This window comes from Triticum aestivum, chromosome 1D, assembly GCF_018294505.1.
Source record: "Triticum aestivum cultivar Chinese Spring chromosome 1D, IWGSC CS RefSeq v2.1, whole genome shotgun sequence".
Lineage (NCBI taxonomy): Eukaryota > Viridiplantae > Streptophyta > Magnoliopsida > Poales > Poaceae > Triticum > Triticum aestivum.
The window spans coordinates 117,156,478-117,180,459 of record NC_057796.1 but is presented as its reverse complement, the minus strand read 5'-3'; the positions used below and the strand labels follow the sequence as shown (position 1 = coordinate 117,180,459).

General features: G+C 52.6%; 1 protein-coding gene across 1 annotated transcript; it reads left to right on the top strand.

Moving 5' to 3' along the window:
- The first annotated feature begins 23,170 nt into the window (after window positions 1–23,170).
- LOC123166582 (uncharacterized) lies at window positions 23,171–23,982 on the top strand. Its single transcript, XM_044584399.1, has one exon. The coding sequence runs from the start codon at window positions 23,314–23,316 to the stop codon at window positions 23,686–23,688; it is 375 nt and encodes a 124-aa protein (XP_044440334.1). The 5' UTR covers window positions 23,171–23,313; the 3' UTR covers window positions 23,689–23,982.

Below are 23,982 nucleotides of genomic sequence, written 5' to 3'. Positions count from 1 at the left end.
GGGGAACATCTCTGCAAAACCATCATTACACGTCGCCCGATCAAGCATGACCTGGATGTTGTCCTCTCCATCACGCTTATTGTCCCATGTATACGGATACCCGGTGTACCCTAGATCCACCAAACCACAGTCTGCCAAACAAACCCTAAAGTCCTCCATTTGATTAAAGCTCCGAGTGTTCCCCCCAAATTGGTCCGACTGAAACATAGCCTCATTAAAGTCACCTACACAAAGCCACGGCAAATTATCTTGGGCTCTAAGAAACCGGATCGCATCCCAAGATTTCTTCCTCAGCTCTGTCCGGGGTTCCCCATAGAAGCCAGTGAATCTACAGGTCTTGCCCTCGAACTGTATCTCAGCATCAATGAAATACTGGCACCACGGTCGAACTGTAACCTGTAAGTTATCTCTCCACCATAGTGCTAGTCCACCACTTAGGCCCTCACAGTCCACCGCCACTCCATTCCGAAAACCTAACCTCCACATAAGTCTCTGCATCGCACCCGCCTTCTTTTTTGTTTCACTCAAAAAGACCACCGCTGGGTTGTACGACCGAATCAGGTCCCTCAGTTCGCCAACTGTTGAGTCCAACCCCAGTCCTCGACAGTTCCAGGCCAAAATATTCATTGGTCGCGGCGGCCCTGTACCCCAGGGTCCGCCGATGTATCTTTGGAATCCACAATGCGGTCAAACACCGAGGTAGTTTTCTGCCTCATTTCGCGAATGAACGCATCATTCTCGGCCATCCTATCCTGCTCTCCCTTAGCCACCCACATTTGTTTAGGGGCCCTCTTTCTGCTTTCGTTGCCAAATCTCCCTCTTGGTTCATAGTGATCGGAGTAGCCGTAGTCACTCCTCGGCTTTCTGCGGTACGTGCCTCTTCGCCTCCCATGCACTCCATGCATATCGGGTCCCCCCAGTGGGTGACCCCAGCCCGCACCATCATTGCGCCCGTCTGCATGGCGCCCATTATCAAAGCGCCCGTCATCATGGCGCCCGTATGGACCGTTGACTGAAAAATTTCCTTTGTGCTCTCTCTCTGACTCAACCGGTCCACCCCCTTGACGCTGCTGGTGCTGTTCCGTGAGCTTACTCCTCATGTCCTGCTCCCGACGCTGCTCTAACTTGTCTCGCAGGTCTTTCTCTTTTGGAGGCTCATTCCTTTCTCGCACCTTATTTGGGCTGGTAACCTCTCCCTTGTCTGTCTTGGCTCCCTCGCCAGCGCGAGTGCCTTTGGACTGGGAGAATTCAGATTGCAAATTCCTCTTAGTGGGTAGGTCCCTAACCCTTGGATGCTCTGGCTTAGCACGAGTGTTATCACCGGATTGGGAGAAGCTCATGCTATTTGTACTGCTTGTCGCCCCACTGAAGGAGCCCTCCTTGGCTGGAGTATTTCTTCCCGGGGATGCTCTCAGCCACCTTCCCCACTGAGAAGAGGAATCAAGAGGTGGATCACAAACGCCGCCCACATGCACCAGCCTACCACACTCAAAACAGAAGTGTGGCACTTTTTCATAGTAGAAATCAAACCAGGTTTTCTCCTTGTCATCCTTGTACTTCTTCAGATAGAATCCCCGGACCAGGGGCTCGTAGATAGAGATTTTTGCCCTAAACCTCAGATTCACACCCCTAGCAAATCCCTCCTTGTCCGCATCTACCTTCACAATTTCTCCCAGCCAATTACCCAAAGCCTTGCCAAACACCTCTGTTCTCTTATCAGGCGGCAGATCTGTCACCCTCACCCATATGTCTACCTTGTCAAACACCATCTCCGAAGGTCTTGTGCTGCCCTCATACTCTTTCATGACCAAAACACTGAAATCATACTGCCATGGACCATTGTTCGTACTTTAAGTATAAAATAGCTGGGCGTGCCCTATTTTTCTTTTCGTTCTCCATTGTCTTCTACGTTATTCGGTTTTATTATTTTTTTGATTTTTTGTTCTTTTTTCTCCTCCATTTGTTTTCATTGTTTTTTGTATTTGTTTCTTCTCCGATTTTTTCATTCTTTTCTTTGTTCTTCTCCATTTTTTGTTTGATTTTCATTTTTCTGGGTTTTCTTTTTTTCTTCTGCATTCTTTCTTTTCTTTTGTATTTTCTAATGTTTGTTTTTGTTTCACTCTACATTTTTGCACATGTCAAAAAGCATTTTTGTATACATGTTCAACATTGTCTTAACGCTTATTCAACATTTTTAAGTACTTGTTCACTATTTTTAATACTTATTCAACATTTTTCCAAATACTCGTTTAACATTTTCCAAATACTCATTCAACATTTTTTAATAATTTTTCAACATTTTTAATATGTATTCAACATTTTCTAAATTCTTGTTCAACATTTTCAAATACTTGGTCAATATTTCATATAGTCGTTTTAACATTTTTTAATACCTATTCAACATTTTTCATATAGTTGTTTAACATTTTCCAAATAATTGTTCAGAAAATTTCAAATACTCGTTTCAACATTTTTCAAATAATCATTCGACATTTTTTAATACTAATTCAACATTTTTCAAATACTCGTTCAACATTTTTAAAGGTTTATTAAAAAATTTCTATGTTTGTTAACCGAAATTATTCAGGGGGAAAGCATGTGAAAACCGAGTAAAAAGAAAAACACAGAAAAACATTTTGAATTAGACGAGTAAAAATGAAGGGAAAAAGTCAAAATAGGAAATAAGCATGGTAAAACCCAGCTCATTTCTCCTTCTAGTAGGCCATGCTCTCCATAATGTACAACAAGTTCCGTATGTCGCATAGACGAGTAAAAATGAAGGAAAAGAAGAAAAAAAGTTAAAACAGGAAAAGAAAGTAAGCATGGTAAAACCCAGCTCATTTCTCCTTCTAGTAGGCCGTGCTCTCCATAATGTACAACAAGTTTAGTAAAGTATGTCACAGTGGCTAGCAGCGCTGGGAGGAAACTAGTCGATCCTAGGATCGGTCCGTCTAGTAGCACCACTTTTTTTTAACTATGTTTTTCTGAAAAATTTGCTACAGTGGGCCGGCCTGATATGTAGCGGTCTAGGCGAGATTTCCCCTCCTCTCGCGTAACGCAAGAAATGGGGGCGCCCAGTGAGAAATAGAGGCTCCCTGAGTTCACTAGGTGCTCGGCGCCCAGCGAGAAAATAGGGGCTCCCTGAGTTCACTAGGTGCCCGACGCACAGGGCACGCCCTGCATGGGCTGACCCATTCGGAAAGTAGCGGCTGTCGTAGGGTCTACTCCCTCCGTTCCCAAATATAAGTCTTTTTAGATATTTCAACAAGGGACTACATACGGAGCAAGCCTGGCTGATAACCGGAGATTTCAACATGATATATGAAGCAAGAGACAAGAACAATCAACATCTGAATGGAAGATTGATGGGCAGATTCAGAAGAGCACTTGATTTTGCAGGGCTTAGTGAGATCAAGTGCAAAAACCGGCGTTTCACCTGGAGTAACGAAAGAGAAAATCCAACTATGTGCAGCATAGATAAATTCTTCTGCAACCCAGACTGGGAAATTCTGCATGATGGCTACATGCTGCACGCTGCATCAACTTCCTTCTCTGATCATTGCCCCCTAATCCTGTCCCGTGCAGATTGTCAGCCACGAAAGGCCAGATTCAGATTTGAAAATTTCTGGCCTCAACACCCACACTACTCTGAAACTGTCCAGCACGCCTGGGAGAGGCCTGTCAACCATGATTGCCCTTTTGTCAGGATCAAGATTAAGATGCAAAGAGTAGCAAAGGATCTTAAAATCTGGAGCAGATCACTTTTCAGCAAAACAAAATTGCAGTTCCACATAGCAAACGTGTGACGCCCTCGATTTGACCGTACACTAATCATGCACGCAAATGTGTACGATCAAGGTCAGGGACTCACGGGAAGATATCACAACACAACTCTACAACATAAATAAGTCATACAAGCATCATAATACAAGCCAGGGGCCTCGAGGGCTCGAATACAAGTGCTCGATCACAGACGAGTCAGCGGAAGCAGCAATATCTGAGTACAGACATAAGTAAACAAGATTGCCTTAAGAAGGCTAGCACAAAACATCCGTTATACAAGTTATGGCAATACTCCCGAACTCCCGCCCCAGTACTGGGTGGCGTCGAGGTGATCTCACCAACAACTGCATAAAAGAGATTTCGATGTCGGTGAAACTCAGGTATTCCAAAACTGCAACGATAAAATTGTGACGACAACACATCGGAGCTCAACTCCCCGGGACACTGCCACAACCCCTAAATGACAGGAGGCACCAAGAACAATGTTCTCGTCACAAATCGATCGGAACGATTCCAAGATACCCGCGTGATCCTAAAAAATTTTTTTTAGTGAAATTTGAGGAGAGGATAGTCAAAACTTCTACGTCAGGAGACCTCACCAGAGCGACGAAGAGACTGAGGAGTAAAAAGAATCCTACTCTCCGATATATATAATCCTAAGACTCAAAACATTTTTATTCTAGACTCAACAACGCCAGCGATTCGATCAAGCAGGGGGCTCCTAAGTCGGGGAAGGCTCTGATACCAACTTGTAACGCCCACGATGCGGCTATATCTCCCACGTGTCGGGGCACGACTTAGAGGCATAACCGCATAGTGGTTATGTCGCAAGAAGGGTCATCTTCACACAATCCCATGTAATGAACAAGAATGGGATAAAGAGTTGGCTTACAATCGCCACTTCACACAATACATAAATATCATCATACATCATCCAAAATACAATCATATAGACCGGCTACGGCCAAAATCCAGATGAAAATAAGACAACCCCAAATGCTAGATCCCCGATCGTCCCAACTGGGCTCCACTACTGATCATCAGGAAAAGACACGTAGTAACGACCACGTTCCTCGTCGAACTCCCACTTGAGATCGACGCCATCGTCTGCACTGGCATCGTCGGCACCTGCAACTGTTTTGGAAGTATCTGTGAGTCACGGGGACTCAGCAATCTCACACCCGCGAGATCAAGACTATTTAAGCTTATAGGACAAGAGGTGCAAAGAGGTGGAGCTGCAGCGGCAAAAGCATATATGGTGGCTACACTGCGCAAATGAGAGCGAGAAGAGAAGCAATGGAACGGACATCATCTAGCAATGACCAAGAAGGGGTCCTGAACACCTACTTACGTCATACATAACACAGACCGTGTTCACTTCCCGGACTCCGCCGAGAAGAGACCATCACGGCTACACACACACTTGGTGTATTTTAATTGGGTCAAGTGACAAGTTATCTACAACCGGACATTAACAAATTCCCATCTGCCTCATAACCGCGGGCACGGCTTTCGAAAGATAATACCCTGCAGGGGTGTCCCAACTTAGCCCATCATAAGCTCTCACGGTCAACGAAGGATAAACCTTCTCCCGGAAAGACCCGATCAGTCTCGGAATCCCGGTTTACAAGACATCTCGACAATGGTAAAACAAGACCAGCAAAGCCGCCCGAATGTGCCGACAAATCCCGATAGGAGCTGCACATATCTCGTTCTCAGGACACACCGGATAAGTCAAGCTACGAGTAAAACCAGACCTCGAGTTTCCCCGAGGTGGCCCCGCAGGCTGCTCGGTTTGGACCAACACTCGAAGGAGCACTGGCCCAGGGGGGGTTAAAATAAGATGACCCTCGGGCTCGCGAAAACCCGGGGGAAAAGGCTTAGGCGGCAAATAGTAAAACCAAAGTTGGGCCTTGCTGGAGGAGTTTTATTCAAGGCGAACTGTCAAGGGGGTCCCATAAATCACCCGACCGTGTAAGGAACGCAAACTCAAGGAACATAATCCCGGTATAACAGTAACTAGGGCGGCAAGAGTGGAACAAATCACCAGGCATAAGGCCGAGCCTTCCAGCCTTTACCAAAATATATAGATGCATTAATTAAATAAGAGATATTGTGATATCCCAACATATCCATGTTCCGACATGGAACAAACTTCAACTTCACCTGCAACTAGCAACGCTATAAGAGGGGCTGAGCAAAAGCGGTAACATAGCCAAACAACGGTTTGCTAGGAAAGGATGATTAGGGCTGACATGGCTAAAATGGAAGACATGATATAGCAAGAGATAGGTAGCGAGCATGGCAAAAGAGCGAACAACTAGCATAGCAAAGATAGAAGTGATTTCGAGGGGTGGTCATCTTGCCTGCAAGATTCTCAGAGTTGTCGAAAGCTTGATCCTCGTAAGCGTACTCGACAGGTTCCTCGTACACGAACTCGTCTCTCGGCTCTACCCAAGACAAGAACACAAGCAAACGGAACCACAATCAGCAACGAGGAATGCGCAAGCAATATGATGCAAAACATGTATGATATGCGAGGTGTGATATGCGATGCATATGCGTGCTCCGGAAGGAAAATGATGAACAGGAGCACATGCTGAAGTTTTCCTGGGACTTAGAAGATTTCGAGGGGGATTCGAGAGAAGTCAACGGGAGGCTCCCATACCAGATCTGATCGGAGGTCGCCCGAGCTCCTCGAGCCCGAGCTCGTCGGCGGTGAGGCAGGGGCCGGCGGGCCTGGCCGAAAGAGGAGAAGGCCGAGGGAGGAGAGGCGGCGCCGGAGGAGGGGGTTGCCGGCGGGGGCGGCGAGCGCCGGCGGCGGGGACGGGTGCCGCGGCGGCGGCGATGGCCGGCGATGGCGGAGCACTGGCCGGCGGCGGGGAAGGCGCGCGGGCGCGGAGGCGGCGGGCCGCGGGGGCCGGCGATGGGCCTGCGGGCCGGCGGCGGGGCGAGGCCGGAGGTGGCCACATGGCGCTCGCGGGTTGGCCGGGCGGCGCGGCGGACGCGTCCGGCGCGGCGCGGAGGGAGAGGGTTAGGGTTTCGTCTGAGATTTCGTTTTTCGAGATGCTCACTTATAAATAGGTAGAGGGAGCTAGGAGACTCCAAATGAGGTGCGGTTTTCGCCCACACGATCGTGATCGAACGACCTAGAGCATGGAAGAGAGTTTGGTGGGCTTTGGGCTTGTTTTGGAGGGGGGTTTTCTGGACAATCAAATGGACTTTGCGGATGCCCGGTTAACCGTTGGAGTACCAAACGACCTCCGAATGGAACGAAACTTGACCGGTAGTCTCCGGGTGGTATATTAAGACCACTTGACAAGCCTCGGTCCATTCCGAGAAAGTTTGACACACGCACACGAAAGAAAACAAGAGGGGTGCACCGGAGGAGATAGGAGCGCCGGATTGGAAAACGGACAACGGGGAAAATGCTCGGATGCATGAGACGAACACGTATGCAAATGTAATGCGCATGATGACATGATATGAAAATGCATGACATGACAAAATACAAAACTAAAAACAAAACCCGACAACGGAGGGAAAAACATATCACATAGCCGGAAATGGCAAGAGTCGGAGTTACAAATATGGCAAGTTACATGCGGGGTGTTACAACCACATAACCCAACACGCTCGATCCCATTTGGCTGGACACACTTTTCTGGGTCATGCCCGGCCTCGTAAGATCAACGCGTCGCAGCCCCACCTAAGCACAACAGAGAGGTCAGCACGCCGGTCTAACCCTATGCGCGCAGGGGTCTGGGCCCATCGCCCTATGCACACCTGCACGTTGCGTACGCGGCCGGAAGCAGACCTAGCCTAGTGGCGTTCCAGTCCAATTCAGCGCGCGCCACTCAGTCGCTGACGTCACGAAGGCTTCGGCTGATACCACGACGCCGGGATACCCATAACTACTCCCGCGTAGATGGTTAGTGCGTATAGACCAAATGGCCAGACTCAGATCAAATACCAAGAACTCGTTAAGCGTGTTATGTATCCGCGAACGCCGACCAGGGCCAGGCCCACCTCTCTCCTAGGTGGTCTCAACCTGCCCTGTCGCTCCGCCATAAAGTAACAGTCGGGGGCCGTCAGGAACCCAGGCCCACCTCTACCGGGGTGGAGCCACCTGTCCTTTCAGCCCCCTCATCAGAATCACTTGCGGGTACTCCTCGAGCCGACCCGACTTTAGTCACCACATGTGTCATGAATAAATGTATATAGTATATACCCGTGATCACCTCCCAAAGTGATCACGGCCCAGTAGTATAGCATGGCAGACGGACAAGAGTGTAGGGCCACTGATGGAACACTAGCATCCTATACTAAGCAGCAGGATAGCAGGTAAGGGTAACAACTGTAGCAACAATGACGGGCTATGCATCAGGATAGGATTAACGGAAAGCAGTAACATGCTACACTACTCTAATGCAAGCAGTATAGAGAAGAATAGGCGATATCTGGTGATCAAGGGGGGGGGCTTTCCTGGTTGCTCTGGCAAGTAGGAGGGGTCGTCAACTCCGTAGTCGAACTGGGCAGCGGCGGCGTCGGTCTCGGTGTCTAGCGAGAGAGAAGGAGGGGGAGAGAAACAATAAATTCACGGCAATAATGCAAACAATATGCAGGACATGTCTAAATGGTATGCAGAGGTGCTCTACTACCTAACTAAATGATTTAGTTGATTTAAGAATTTATTTGGATTTATCTAATTAAAGTTGGGCACTATTCATTTACTGAAAACGGTCTAAAAGTTCCATGTTCATATAGCTACGGGCATCTAACAGGAATACGGAGGGCGTACTTGGGTTCGTATCGAAATTCTAAGCAAGTTTCATATATAAATTATTTTCATCGGAGTTACGGATTATTTAATATGATTTTCTAAAGTTTATATTAATTTCCGGATTTTATTTAATTAATTAAAACAACATTAACCGAAACAGTAGCAGGGTGACGTCAGCATGACGTCACTGTGACGTCAGGACCAGTGGGTCCCACCTGTCATAGGCTGTTTAGCTAATTAGTGGTTAACTAATTAATTAATACCTAATTAAACTAAAAACTAAATTAGATTAACCTAATCAGGGTTAATTAACTTAATTAATGTAGTTAATTAATTAATTACTTTAATTATTTATTATTATTTTACTTTATTATTTTTTTATTTTTTTAATTCTTATTTTTTTAATTTTTTTTTTTAATAAAAAACGTTCTCAGGGGCTGTGCCCCACTTGTCATTGGGCCAGGGGGCCAATCGGGTGCTGGGCTATCGGGCACAGCCCGAACGGGCACTGGCCCGCGGGGCGCACCCGATTTGGGCGCTGCGGGGCGCCGGCGACCAGGGAGCAGGGGGGCCAGGGCGGCGCTGGGAGTTGCGGGCGGAGGCGGTGAATGGCGAAGCGTGGGGTGCACGGGGAGGCAGCTGCGGCGGCCGAAGACGGCGTAGCAGCTTCGCGAGCACGGGGAGAAGCCGGACACGGCGAGTACGGCGGGGCACTGGGCGCGGCCAGCGACGGGTGGGGACGAGCGCGAGCGAGGGGCTCGACAACAGGGGCGCGCGAGAGCGCCGACGGGCGCGGGCACGGCGCGGTGGGGGGAGAGAGGAGGAGAGGGGGGCGCTCACAGGGGAGCGGGAGGGGCATGGCAGCGGGCTCGGGGGCGACGGCGTCCAGAGGAGGACGGGGGAGCGCGGTGGCGGTCCGGGGGCGACGGACGGCGGGATCGGCGATGGGGGCGGTGTCCTCAGACGCGAGCAGATCCGTCGAGGGAGATGGCGATGGCAGCGCGAGGTGGCGGGCGACGGAGCCGGCGAGGGCGACGACGGAGCCGACGAGGGCGGCGACGTGCACGTCGGGCGCGGCGAGTGCATGCCCCTGATCCAGAACGAGCGGAGAGGGAGAGGGGACGGGAGCGCGAGGATGAGGGCGGGGGCCGGCGATGTCCAGGCGGCGGCGCGGGCGGGGACGGAAGCCGGCGTCGGCGCACGGCGTCGGGGTTCGGCCCGATCCAGTTCTGGATCGGGGGGAGGAGCAGGGGGATCGTGGGGGGGGGGAGTGGGAGGTGTCGGTGGGGGTTACAGGTTAGGGTTCGGCCTCCAGGGGGTTAAAGAGGAGTGAAGGGGTGACTGGGCCTTTGCCCAGTTGGGCTGGCCAGCTGGGCCACGGTTGGCCCAGTGGGGGGTTCTGTTTTTCTTTTGTTTTATTTCATTTCTTTCCTTTTATTTATTTTACTTTTTCTGTTATAGTTTTGTATCCTTTTATTTTAGTTTTAGTAAAATATATACTTTGTATATAAATTAGCACTTCAACTTAGTCCATACTCAACAAGTCCAGTCCTCAATAAATTAGTTTGACATTTTATTAATTACAAAAGGTATTTAAATAATTGTTTTTGCTGCTGTTTTATTCATCTCATATTATTTAAACATTTTATAAAGGTGTGGTTTCTCCACTGTAATTATCTATGCAATATTTGGTTCACTCTGAACATTTTAATTTTAATATTTGAAAACTTTTATTGTTTGCTTGATTTTGGATCTGAATTAGAATCGGTTTCGAACTAACGCGAGATTAGCAACAGTAATCGAAGTGACATGGCACGATTAGCGTAGGATTACTGTAGCATGATTATCCGGGCGTCACAAAACGAGGTCATTTTGCAGCTTGACATTGCTCAGGAAAAAAGAGCTCTAACGGCGGAAGAGTTCAATCTCAGAAAGCTTCTCAAGACCAAAGTGCTGGGGCTTGCCGCGATTGAGAGGGCCAGAAAAAGGCAAGCTTCCAGGGTGACATGGCTTCGGGCAGGGGACGCTAGCACAAATTTTTTTCATGCTAAATGCAATGCAAGAAGAAGGAAGAACCACATTCACATGCTTAGAACTAGAGAAGGAACAATAGTAACTGAACATGCAGCAAAAACTGAAGAAATACATGAGCACTTCGCAGAGGCCCTAGGCACATCAAGACAACGGCATTTCACCTTGAATTGGAATGAACTGCAGCTCCCAAGGATACCAGCTCAAGGTTTGGACAACCCCTTTACGAAAGGCGAGGTTTGGGTTGCGATCGTGGCGTCTCCGGCTGAAAAAGCCCCTGGGCCAGACGGTTTCACCGGCCAATTCTTCAGAGCAAGCTGGAACATCATCAAAGAAGATATTATGGAAGTGTTCAGGAAATTCTATCACCTTGCGGGAGAAAACTTTCATGAGATCAACAAGGCGTTCATATCTCTCCTGCCTAAAAAGGAGGCTGCAATTGAAGTGAAGCACTTCAGACCGATCAGTTTGATCAACTCAGTTGTAAAACTCATAACAAAAGTTCTGTCGATGAGACTAGCAACGATAATTCCAACGATACTCTCTCCGGCGCAATCAGCTTTCCAGAAAGGAAAATGCATCCATGATAGTTTCCCCTACGTCCAAGGATGCGTAAAGGCTCTTCATAGGAACAGAAAACCTGCTCTGCTGTTCAGATTAGATATCGCAAAAGCCTTCGATTCAGTCTCCTGGGAATACATCCTAGAGCTTCTTCAGCACCTGGGTTTCAGTGCTAGAAGGAGAGATTGGGTATCACTCCTGCTGTCCACGGCATCGTCCTCTTGCTTACTAAATGGTGACAACGGGCCGTCCATCTCCCACCGCCAGGGGCTACGGCAGGGTGACCCTCTGTCCCCCTTGCTGTTTATCTTGGCGATCGACCCTCTCCATCATCTGCTGGCGGCAGCTGTAGCCCAGGGCACCCTGGCGCCTCTCCCAGGTAGAGGAACTAGTATCAGAATTAGTCTATACGTCGACGACGCAGTCATCTTCGCAAACCCTGTGAAAGAAGAAGTATCAAAGCTTCTGAACATCCTACACCTCTTCGGAGAAGCAACTGGCTTGCGATTAAACCAGGAGAAACCTACGGTTACTCCAATTAGGTGTGACAACCTAAACCTAGATGATATTCTCCAAGATTTTGGTGGAGTGGTGGTAGGCTTCCCAATGACGTATCTAGGGCTACCAATCTGCACGGGTAGAATTAGGATAGTGCATCTCCAATTCATCTTAGATAGGATTAGATCACGGCTAGCAGGCTGGAAGGGAAAGTTAATGAACATGGCCGGAAGAAGAGTGCTGGTACGCAGTGTTCTATCTGCAATGCCAACTTTCGCCATGACTGTTCTTCGTATGCCAAAAAAACTCCTCAAGGAAATAGACAAGACGAGGCGCAAGTTTCTGTGGGCGCAGGAAGAGGAGCTGTAGGGAGGGAAGTGCAAAGTAAACTGGAACACAGTTTGTTGGCCGATCGAGAATGGAGGATTAGGGATTCAAGACCTACATTGCTTCGGCAGAGCTCTTCGTCTGAGATGGCTGTGGCTGTCCTGGGCGCAACCGGACAGACCATGGAGGGATTTCCCCACACCCTGCGATCAGGAAGACAAAAACCTTTTTGCCAGGACTACCAGGGTCGTCATTGGGGACGGGCAAACCGCAAAGTTCTGGACATGCAATTGGCTGGGCGGCGCTCCTCTTTGCAACTCTTTCCCTGCCCTGTACAGAATCTCAAGAAAGAAGACAAGGACGGTAGCGGAGGCACTTAGAAATGACCAGTGGATCAGAGATGTTCGGCATGAAAGCTGGGAAAATATAGTGACCGACGTAGTCTCTCTTGCAAGACTGATCAGATATCAAGGGCAAGCTCTAGCAGAGCACTTGCAAGACAAGATCAGATGGACAGCGAGCGGCAATGGCATCTACTCCACCAGTGCGGCATACAAAATGAGTGAATCTACACTCTAAAATATGTCTACATACATTCGTATGTTGTAGTCCATTTGAAATGTCTAGAAAGACTTATATTTAGGAACGGAGGGAGTATGTGTTTTGCTTTTTGTGAGAAATATGAAAATAATAATATATTATGAAGTTTTGTTTTGGAAAACACGAATATATTCTTAGTTTATTTTTGGAAAATCTAAACAATTTTCACAAATTGTGAGCATTTGGCTTCAGAAAACAGAACATTACCTTTTTGAAAATGGGAACTTTTTCTGAAGTTTCGAACATTGTTTTGGAAAGAAACCAACAATGTTTGAGAATGTGAACAAATTTCAACAACATTTGAAAAAATAATATAATCTGATTTTTGTAATAATGCCAACAACATATTAAAACTGAATACTTTCTGAAAAAAATCATAATTTTTTAGAAAATGCTAAATATTCTTAATTCATATTAAAAAAATAAAATTATTGAAAAAACAAAGAAAAAACAGAAGGTAAACCAAAAACTATTTAAAAAAAGAGGTTTAAAACCGTCTAGAAGGTTCCCAAAACCGGCCAGGAACCATACAGAAGGTTCCATGACTGGGTCTTCTACCACGTGTAGGAATCTACAAGTGGGCCAACCCATTTACCTGTTTGCTCATTCTGTTTCGTGCGTTTCTGCGGCAATGTGCCGAAGAGTGTCAGAGAGGAAATATGAAATAGGGGCCTTTAGTCAAATATGTGCTTGGTATTTTTCTTTTGCACATCAGTAGAAACCATACTAGTAAGTGTGCACGTGCAACACACATTATAGCCTTAACATAAAAAGTTAGCATTCATTCAAGTTAGGGGACACATACTTAAACAAAGTAGAATAATTTTGCCCTTACTTTATATTAAAAAAACCTCACATGTCGATTAAAATGTTCAAAAAATTCAATCTAGTAGGTAATTGAGCATTTGAGCGTACTGAGAAAGTATGTTCACATATCTCTGAAAAGCTATGAATACCTTTTTATGCTGAATATAAGAATGCCAAGAGCCATGACACTCCTTTTCGGTAGGAAACAAACATCCCAGAGATTATGGTGATGTTGATTAGTTCGCCAACAACACATGATAAAGAGAAAGCAATTGTTTAACACGAGAAGCAAAAACGGGATAGCAAACCGCACGTTAGCTTTTAGTCCATATTTTACAGCTTGACTTGCTCGAGTGAAGACATTCATTTAATCATATAAATGGAACAACCTTTTTAGCGTTGCGGCCAAAGCAGTAAACTGAGATGCATAGATTTATGCATGAGTCGGTGGGTAGCTCGGTACTGAATTTAACAAACCAAATGCAACGGAGATCTCAGAAGTACATGTAGTATAAAAAGTAGGCACAATCTTTGCCTCTTTACTGTCAATCTAATGCAAGTTTAATTCGTAAAGCCTGAATCCTTCTCCACCACATCCTTACGGCACAATTCCACACAATCCATCAACCATTCTCGAAAGTTATAGAACTACCCAGATTATATTTTACATGTACAATGTGCCAAATCAAGTCATGAATGCTGGCACTGGTGCGACCACTTAGAGAGAGAACAAAAACTTAGAGAGAGAGAAAAAAGGAGAACCTCCCCCACCCCACCCCATTTTTTTTGAAAAAGAAAAAGAAATAAGAAAACAGAAAGTAAACCGGAAACAATAAACAAAACAATTCGGAACCGTCTAGAAGGTTCACAAAACCGGTTAGGAACCATCCAGAAAGTTCCAAAACTGGGACGTACAAGTGGGCCGGCCCATTTACGTGTTTCTTACTGTGTTCATGCGTTTTTGCGGCAATCAGCCAAAAAGAGCGTCAGATACGCAATATCTTTTTTGGAAAAAACGCGGGAGAACCGCGCTTTCGATTGATAGAAGGAGCAGCAGAAGAGTGCCAACTGTACAGGGGGTGGCCGGAGACCGACCAAGAAGGAGCAAAAACAAAGGCGAAAAGAAAAAACGGGGTGCGCAGACCCCAGGCTAGGACCCTATTATCGCGACATGAAATGCCGGCAACCCGCCAGCCCCCAAGCTGCTAATTCGTCCAAGACTAGCAGGAGGACGTCCTGCGGCGTGCGCTCAGTGCCACGGTAGATACGGGCATTTCGCTCCCGCCAGATCTCCCAGATCAGAACCAGAGCCGCTGAGCGAGCCTTGCCCTGGGGGCGTGCCGCCTCGGATAGGACACACATCCACTCCGTAAGAGGAGCGTCCGGCCTCCAAGAGCCATGCTGCAGCGAATCCAGCTCCAAACGCACCGCCGCGATCGCCCAGAGCCCTCTGGACCAGGGGCAGTCGGCGACAAGGTGCCTGGCCATCTCGAGGCTTCTCCGGCACAACGGGCAAAAATATGAGTTCGGCCAGCCCCTGGCCATCAGGCGACCCGCTGTTAGGACCCGATTTTGCACGATGAGCCAGGCCAGGAGGTGACATTTTCCGGGTGCCCATGCCCTCCAGACGACCTGCATGAGCGGTGAGCGCGCCGAACCCATGAACTGCATGCGGTACGCGGATGCGGCCGTGTATAGGCCTCTTTCGGAGAGGCGCCAGGAGAAAACGTCCTCGGCCCCTTGCGGCAAGGCAACAATCTTCGTCCAAAGCTCGACAAACATGGGTAGGGAGTCCGAGTGGACCCGTCCTCGCAGGTCGCTGATCCATTTGTTGCCGTTGAGAGCGCCGGCAACCGTCCTGTACTTCCGCCGGGAGGCAGCGAACAGGCTGGGCGCGGTCAGTAGCGGGGCGGCCCCATCCAGCCAGGCGTCGTGCCAGAAGAGGGCGCGCTCCTCATTGCCGAGGGACACCCGAGTGGCCGCCGCGAAGAGTTTGCGGTCGTCCATGGAGCAGGGGATGGGGAAGCCCTGCCAAGGCTTGTCGCCCGGCGCGCGCTGGAGCCAGAGCCAGCGTAGTCTCAGAGCCGCGCCGAAGCGGTTGATGTCCAAAATCCCCAGGCCCCCGAGCTCCTTTGGCCGGCATATTTTGGCCCATGCAATCTTGCAATGCCCACCGTGGCAGGAGTCGTTGCCGTGCCAGAGCCAGGCTCGGCGGAGGCGGTCGATCTCACGGCGGACCCAGTCAGGGAAGGTGAAAACGGACAACCAGTAGACCATGAAGGAGGAGAGCACCGCGTTGAGGAGCACTAGGCGGCCCGCCGCGGAAATGAGGGATGCTTTCCAGCAGGCCATGCGTGCCCGGAGCTTGTCCAAGAGCGGCATGAAGTCGATCTTGCGTAGTCGACGCAAGGACAGCGGCAGGCCCAAGAACTTCGTGGGCAGAGTGGCTAGTGGGGCACCTAGCGGCTCGGTGATATGTGCAATGTCGAGCCCTGAGCAGGCGATTGGGATTACTGAGCTCTTGGCGAGGTTTGCTCGCAGGCCGGACGCGTCCCCGAATTCCGCGAGGATTGTGCGCACCGCAGCCAGCTCTGCACGCACAGGGTTGATGAACAACGCCACGCCGTCCGCGTATAGCGAGGCTCGCAGTTGTGGAACACGTCCACGCAGCGGGGAGAGGATGCCGTCGGCCGCGGCCAGCCGAAGGAGGGCGTAGAGCGGTTCCATTGCGAGGATGAAGAGGAAGGGGGAGAGGGGGTCGCCCTGTCTCACCCCCCGGGCATGCGCGAAGATGTCACCGATGATGCCGTTGATCATCACTCGCGAGGAAGAAGTGGCGAGGAGCATGGAGATCCAGCTGCACCAGCGGGTGCCGAAACCCCTCGCCCTCATGAGATCCAGCAGATAGGGCCAGGACAGAGTGTCGAAGGCCTTTGCTAGGTCTAGCTTGAGGAAGAGGGCATGTTTTTTTGGTACGGTGGAAGTGTCTCACCATGCCCTGGACGAAGAGGAAGTTGTCCTGGATGCTGCGTCCCCGGATGAACGCGCTTTGGGCCGGCGAGATTAGCTCGTGAATTCGCCGGGCCAACCTTGTGGCCAAAACCTTGGCAAACAGCTTCGACACACTGTTGAGGAGGCTAATCGGTCGGAAATCGCCAATGGTCGCGGCTCCGTCCGTCTTGGGGATAAGGACGATGTTGGCCTTGTTGATCCTGGCAAGGCCGTGCCTGTTCATGGCATGCAGCTGGTGGAAGGCCAGCAGGAGATCCGGGAGGATGGTGTATGTCGTAGCCTTGAAAAACCTGCCCGTGAAGCCGTCCGGTCCCGGTGCGCGGTCAAGCGGCGTGTCCAGGATTGCTTGCCGGATTTCCGCGGCAGTGAACTCCTCCTCAAGCTCAGAGAGGTCGTGGACTGGCAGGTTGAGGCACTCCCAATTGAGCCCCGTCGTGGCGGGCGCCGGGGTGCCGAGGACGTCGGTGAAGAAGCTCTTTGCCAGCGCCGCCTTGTGAGCTTGTTCCGTTGCGATTGTATTTCCGCGGGAGAGCTTGGCAATGAAGTTTTTACGTCGCCTCGAGTTGCATTTGAGGTGGAAGAAACGCGTGTTCGCGTCTCCAACCCTAAGCCAGCGCACACGCGACCGCTGCCTGGCCCGGATGCGCTCGATCACCGTGAGCCCCAGGATGCGTGATTTGAGCTCGCGGCGCAGCTGCAGCTCGTCCTCCTCGAGGTGGAGCGTCTCCTGTGCCGAATCCAACAAGAGCACCATGTCCTGCGCCATAAGGAGCTGGAGCCTGGTGTTCCCGATGGAGGTCTTGCTCCAGATACGTAGGGCGTTGGAGGTGCGTTTCATCTTGAAGCAGAGGCGGCCGAGAGCGTCTAGGGCTGGGCAGCGGGCGTGCCAAGCCTGCGCGACCACGTCGTGAAAACCCTCCATCAGCGGCCAGAAGGCCTCAAAGTGGAAACACGGCATGCGGCGCAGAGGCTGCTCGCAGGTGAGGACCAGGGGACAGTGGTCGGACATGCCCGTGGCCAGCGGCTGCAGGAAAGCGCTCCGGAAGCGCGAATCCCAGTCAGTGTCGCAAAACGCGCGGTCTAGGCGCGCCAACGTGGGGTGGGACTGCTCATTTGACCACGTGAACCGCCGCCCCGAGAGCTTGATCTCCCGCAGCTCGCTCCGGTTCAGGGCCGCCCGGAACCGAGCCATCATGTGGTGATCAAGGTTGTCATTGCTCTTGTCCCGAGCGTCGCAGATCAGGTTGAAATCACCGATCAGTAGCCATGGGCCTTGGATGAGGGAGCGGAGCCTTGCCAAGTCAGCGAGGAAGAGGAACCGTGCGTCGTTGGTGCAGGGGCCGTAAACGGTGGTGATCGTCCAGGCCCCGTCCCCGGAGCACGGGGTGAGCCGCACCAAGACGGCAAAGGGGGAGGTGTCGATGCATTGCCCCGCGAAGATGTCCGTGTCCCAGGCAAGCAGGCCCCCGCCGGAGGTCCCAACGGCCGGAAGGAAGGCGTGGCCACGCAGGCGAGGCCCCCCCGTCTCAAGCAACTCGGCGGCTGTGAATTGCTCCTTCTTGGTCTCCCGGAGACAGAGGATGGAAGGGCGGGATTGTTGCACCAGGGAGTTAACGCCGCCGCGCCGCGCCTTGTCGTTAAGGCCACGGACGTTCCAGTTTAACACAAAGAAATTACTCATTGGGGAAACTCATGGTTAACACAAGGGCAAACCAGCCGAACAGCAGGCGGCGCCATTTTGAAGAATGAGTGACACAGGCGGTGACAGACACGGGCGCCCGACAAGGTTGCCGTAAACAGGAGCACACACACAGCTGGTGACAGACATGGGCGCCCGGCGAGGTCGCCAAAAGGAAAACGACGGACGGACAAATCAACGCGGTGGCTACACGGCGCGAGTCTACAGCATGCACGGCAAGATGTGCTAACATGATCAGAGTCAGCTCCCAGGCCTGACGTACGCGCGTCCTAGACCGCGCGGTCCTCCTCGCCGGCGAGCTCGCGCAGGCTCTTCTCCGGCAGCATGATCCGGCCCTGGCCCTGCACGCCAGCTGCGCGGGCCAGCTTGGTCGTCAGCTTGCCCAGAGGGGTCATGAAGCGGTCGACGTAGCGCTCGCGCACCTTGGGCGAGAACTCAAATGGCTTGTTGATGAAGTCGAGCTTCTGCGCTAGCCGGGTCTGCGCCCTCTCCTGCTGCGAGGTGCCAGGGGGAAAGGCGCCCTTCGCGATGCGCATGCTGGACCGCCTCGCCTCGACGGCCGCTGGTGGTGGAGTGGGGATGAAGATGGATTCCTCGGGCGGGGCGGCGGCCGCCAGCTGGGTCTTCAGGGGGCGGCCCCATGATGGAAGGTGGGAGCAGTTTGAAGACTTGCGCCATGAAAGAGGTGGCCGGATCAACCTCCAGGTCCTTGAGCTTGCAGGTGAGGTCGTCGGCGTCCAGGCCAGCGTCGCAGATCAGCCGCAGCGTCACATGCGCCGCAGCGGTCTGCATGGTGGTGCAGTCGCGAGCCGCGTCCATGTAGCCCTGGCTAGGCCAAGGCTGCAGGGGGGGCGAGCGGGCTGGGGGGCGCCGGGCCGGCCTGGCCGCCTCGAAGAGCGGCATCGCTGACTCAAGGCCCAGCTGAGCCTCAGAGAGGCCGGCCCAGGGGTGATGCACTGGCTCGGCGAACGACCAGAAATCGACGTTGGCGGGAAACCCGTCCAGGACAAAGGTGGGGCGGCAGAAAGAGCCAGCATCAAGCTCGAGGAGGAGCAGGTCCATCCTGGTCAGGTCCCCCCACAGCTCCTCGGCCAAAGGTGGGCCGGCGTGGGGCTGCCAGGCCACTGGGACGCCTTCCAGTGGAGCAGCGGCCGCGGCCTTGGGCGGGGCAACCACGCTCGGCAGGATGGGCAGGGAGAGACAGACCTCGGCTGCCGCAGCCAAGGAGACAGGGCTGTCCTGCCCAGAGTGGCCAGGGTGGAGGGCCACAGGAGGTGGCGATGGGTCCCGGAGTCTGCAGGCGCGCTCATGGGAGTGAGTGCGGCTGCGGCTGCGGCCACGTCCCTGGCCACTGGTGGGGCCATCGGGGGACGAGTCATCCTGGGGGAGCCGGTGCGGCGTCTCCCACCGTGGGAGGGCCCCGCCCCCCGTGGTGACGTCGTCCAGAGCGCCGAGAACCCTGGGTGGTCCCGTCTGAACGGCATCCCAGTAGGTCTGATCTCCAGGAGGGGCTGTGGCGGCTGCGCCTTCGCCGGCGGCCCCGGTTGCGGTCGGCGTCTGATACGTCTCCAACATATCTATAATTTTTTATTGCTTCATGCCATATTATATTCTGTTTTGTATGTTTAACGGGCTTTACTATACACTTTTATATCATTTTTGGGACTAACCTATTAACCGGAGGCCCAGCCCAAATTGTTGTTTTTTTGCCTATTTCAGTGATTCGCAGAAAAAGAATATCAAACAGAGTCCAACCGGAATGAAACCTTCGGGAACGTGATTTTCGAAATGAACGTGATCCAGAGGACTTGGACCGTACGTCAAGAAGGCAACCAGGAGGGCACGAGGTAGGGGGCGCGCCTACCCCCCTCGGCATGCCCTCCACCCTCGTGGGGCCCATGTTGCTCCACCGACGTACTTCTTCCTCCTATATATACTTACATACCCCCAAACCAACAGAAGCATCCACGAAAACCTAATTCCACCGCCGCAACCTTCTGTACCCGTGAGATCCCATCTTGGGGCCTTTTCCGGCGTCCTGCCGGAGGGGGCATTGATCACGGAGGGCTTCTACATCAACACCATAGCCTCTCCGATGATGTGTGAGTAGTTTACCTCAGACCTTCGGGTCCATAGGTATTAGCTAGATGGCTTCTTCTCTCTCTTTGGATCTCAATACAAAGTTCTCCATGATTCTCGTGGAGATCTATTCGATGTAATCTTCTTTTGCGGTGTGTTTGTTGAGACCGATAAATTGTGGGTTTATGATCAAGTTTATCTATGAACAATATTTGAATCTCCTCTGAATTCTTTTATGTATGATTGGTTATCTTTGCAAGTCTCTTCGAATTATCAGTTTGGTTTGGCCTACTAGATTAATCTTTCTTGCAATGGGAGAAGTGCTTAGCGTTGGGTTCAATCTTGCGGTGACCTTTCCCAGTGACAGTAGGGGCAGCAAGGCACGTATGGTATTGTTGCCATCGAGGATAACAAGATGGGGTTTATATCATATTGCATGAGTTTATCCCTCTACATCATGTCATCTTACTTAAAGCGTTACTCTGTTCTTTTGAACTTAATACTCTAGATGCATGCTGGATAGCGGTCGATGTGTGGAGTAATAGTAGTAGATGCAGGCAGGAGTCGGTCTACTTGTCTCGAACGTGATGCCTATATACATGATCATACCTAGATATTCTCATAACTATGCTCAATTCTGTCAATTTCTCAACAGTAATTTGTTCACCTACCGTAATACTTATGCTCTTGAGAGAAGCCACTAGTGAAACCTATGGGCCCCGGGTCTATTTTCCATCATATAAATCTTCCAACACTTAGCTATTTTTATTGCCTTTTATTTTACTTTGCATCTTTATCATAAAAATACCAAAAATATTATCTTATCATATCTATCAGATCTCACTCTCGTAAGTGACCGTTGAGGGCTTGACAACCCCTTTATCACGTTGGTTGCGAGGTTCTTGTTTGTTTGTGTAGGTGCGAGGGACTCGTGCGTGGTCTCCTACTGGATTGATACCTTGGTTCTAAAAAACCGAGGGAAATACTTACGCTACTTTACTGCATCACCCTTTTCTCTTCAAGGAAAAACCAACGCAGTGCTCAAGAGGTAGCAAGAAGGATTTCTGGCGCCGTTGCCGGGGAAAGACGTCCCGCGGGTGATCCTGGTCGTCGCCGCGACGGCGAGGGGCGACGGCGTCGCCGTCCCGCACGTCCTTCACCCAGCGAAAGTTCTCTTCGAGCGGCCATTGCGGGTCAGCAGCGACGATGGGGGTGTAGTCTTTGGTGGTGTCGAGGTGGATCAACAGCGGGAACTCAGGCCCGTGGAGGCCTTCATCGCGCGGGCAGCCCTCCGGGAGAGCCGGCCGGCTGCGCCCCTCCACAGGTCGCTCGAGGATGGAGTAGAGGCTGTCCTTGGGGATGTCGTCGGGCGTCCAGGCCCAGACCCAGACGAAAAGGCATGAGGTGTTGGAGAGGGAGGTTGTCTGCCTTTCGAGCCGGTCGACGTAGACAGCCAGGCCAATGGTGTCCTGCACGGCCTCCTTGCGCCATGCCTGGACCGGCATTCCTTCAATGGCGACACGGCAGTAGTAGCGCCAGATGCGCTGGTGGCCGTGCGCGGTCGGCGACCAGGGCGCGATGGAGAGAGCCACACCCCTGCAGGCGACGACCCCCGCATCGACAGCGATGTCGCGGTCGCGGACGTTGGCGAAGCGCACCAAGAAGTGCTCGGGGTGGAACTTGGAGATGTGGAGCTTGTCCCAGGGGATGGCGAGGTCCCGCTCGAAAGCCTTGGCCACGATCTGGGGGTTGACGTCGACGCGGACCTCAGACATGGTCACCACGACGGCACAAGCCCGCAGGCTGCGGGCGGCCTCCTCCATGGCGAGGGTGGAGACGGAGAAGGTGTTGCCGCCGCAGGGGCGGCGCGAAGGGTCGCCGGGGCTGGAGGCCATGAGGGGCGGGGTAGGGGTGGTGTTGGGGGCGGGCCTGCGGGGGGGCGGGGGACGACGGCGGGGGCGGCGGGTTGGCGGGGGCGGCTTGACGGGGCGGTGGGGCGTGGAGCGCGCTTGGGGCAGCGGGGGGAGCGGGAGTGGTGACCCCAAAGCCAGCAGCTGGAGCACCGAACAGGATCTCGACACTCGCTTGCTCGGTGGTCGTGGTAGAGACAGCAGAGGAACGCCCGCGGAAGCGCTTCAAATAGGCTGCGCAGCGGAGCTCGGCCTTCAATTGCTGCGCAGGTGAGCGTCTCGCGCATAAACCGCCCCCGCCGAGGATGGTACGGGCGGTGCACGCCGCCGGCGCTTCGGGCGAACGACTTGCCATTCCGGGCAAGCAGCAGCGCGCTCGTCGCACGGAGCACGCGGCACAGGCCACGGGGAGGGTGTGAAGTGAATGCACGAGGGCCGTGGGATAAATGCGGAGGATGGGGGGATGCAGATGATAGACCGCAAGCCCGGAGGGTAGGCCGGCGCAGGGCGTGATGGCGCGGCAGGCGGCAGGCACCGGTTGTCACAGAGAGCAGCGCGGACCAGCGGGTCAAGCGACTCGTGGGGTGGCTCCGCTCCCAAGCAGCAGCCTCACTTGAAGGCGCCGCAGAGGAGTGAATGGCCCGCAGGAGTGCGGCAGCGCTATCAGGGGAGCCGGGGGCGCTCCAGCGACGCCGCGGGTGGCTGTGGCCGGAGGGGGATGAGCTGGCTGTGGACGACGAGCCCGGAGTGGGGTACGCCAGATCTGAGGTTGCCGACGCCGGAGTGGCGGCCGTCGAGGGGCTGGTTGGTGGGGTGGGAGGGGAGCACGGCGAAGCGCGAGGTGGAGCCATTTTGCATTGCGGTGCACGTGGCTAGATACGCAATATTTACTCTATCTGTTGTTCAAACTTTGTTGCGTTTCTCATACTGTATTTGCTGCCGTCCTCGCGGTGATCCAGGTGCGTGCATGAGTCTACTCGATCACACGTCACGCGTAACGGAAAAGCGCACCCCCACCCCGCGCGTCCACGCGCCGTTCCTATCCACTCTTCATCCTCTTCCCCTGGCCTGGCCTGGCCCGTTATAAATTTCCGCCATCTCCAGCTCTCCATCTCACAAGCTCAAGCATTCACAGTCTACAACAATCCCCATCATCTCTCGCCAAACCGAAAGCAAAGAAACCCCGTAGTAGAATCTTACGAGCGAAGGAAGCGACCGAGCTAATGGCCATGGCACCGCCTGCATCCGCCGTCTCCTTCTCCCCCCGCCCGTCGACGGGAACGACTTTCCGGCCCCGCGCCGCATCCGCCTCTGGCTCCGTGGGCGCCGGGCGGGTCCGCGCGGCGGGAGCCCCCGAGGGAGGCAAGTGGTGGGCGCCGCTGCTCGGCTGGTCCGGGCGGGCGGACTACATGGAGGCCGCGGCACCGGCGCCAGCGATGGTGGTGGCGGTGGAGGAAGAGAAGGCGGGGAGGTCGTTCGTGGGCGGCCTGACGGAGGAGAAGGCGCGGCAGCTGCGGGCGCGGATGGTGGAGACGGAGAGCTTCCACGACGCCATGTACCACTCCGCCATCGCCTCCCGCCTCGCGCGCTCCACCTAGCTAGGCCGCCGGACAGACCGCCAGCCAACTCGCCGACACTACCAGACAAGCTGATGTGCCCGTGCGTGTACCTAGTTGTTTCCTCTTACGATCTGGGGATCACCAGTCGTCTCTGTTTGTAGCTGTTGTGACGGAGGAGCTTAGAGGAGAGAGGTCGGCAATGAGATCTAGTTTTAGGGTTGATCCATTCCCTTCGTCTCCCCGGTCTGCTTGTTTTAGAGGCGCAGATGTTTCAATCTGATTCCCCGCATTTTGTAACATTCGGGATCCGCAGTTAACATGTTGTCCCAGATC

Coding starts and splice junctions, on each gene's coding strand:
- LOC123166582 (XM_044584399.1), top strand. CDS start 23,314: ATGGCCATGGCACCGCCTGCATCCGCCGTCTCCTTCTCCCCCCGCCCG.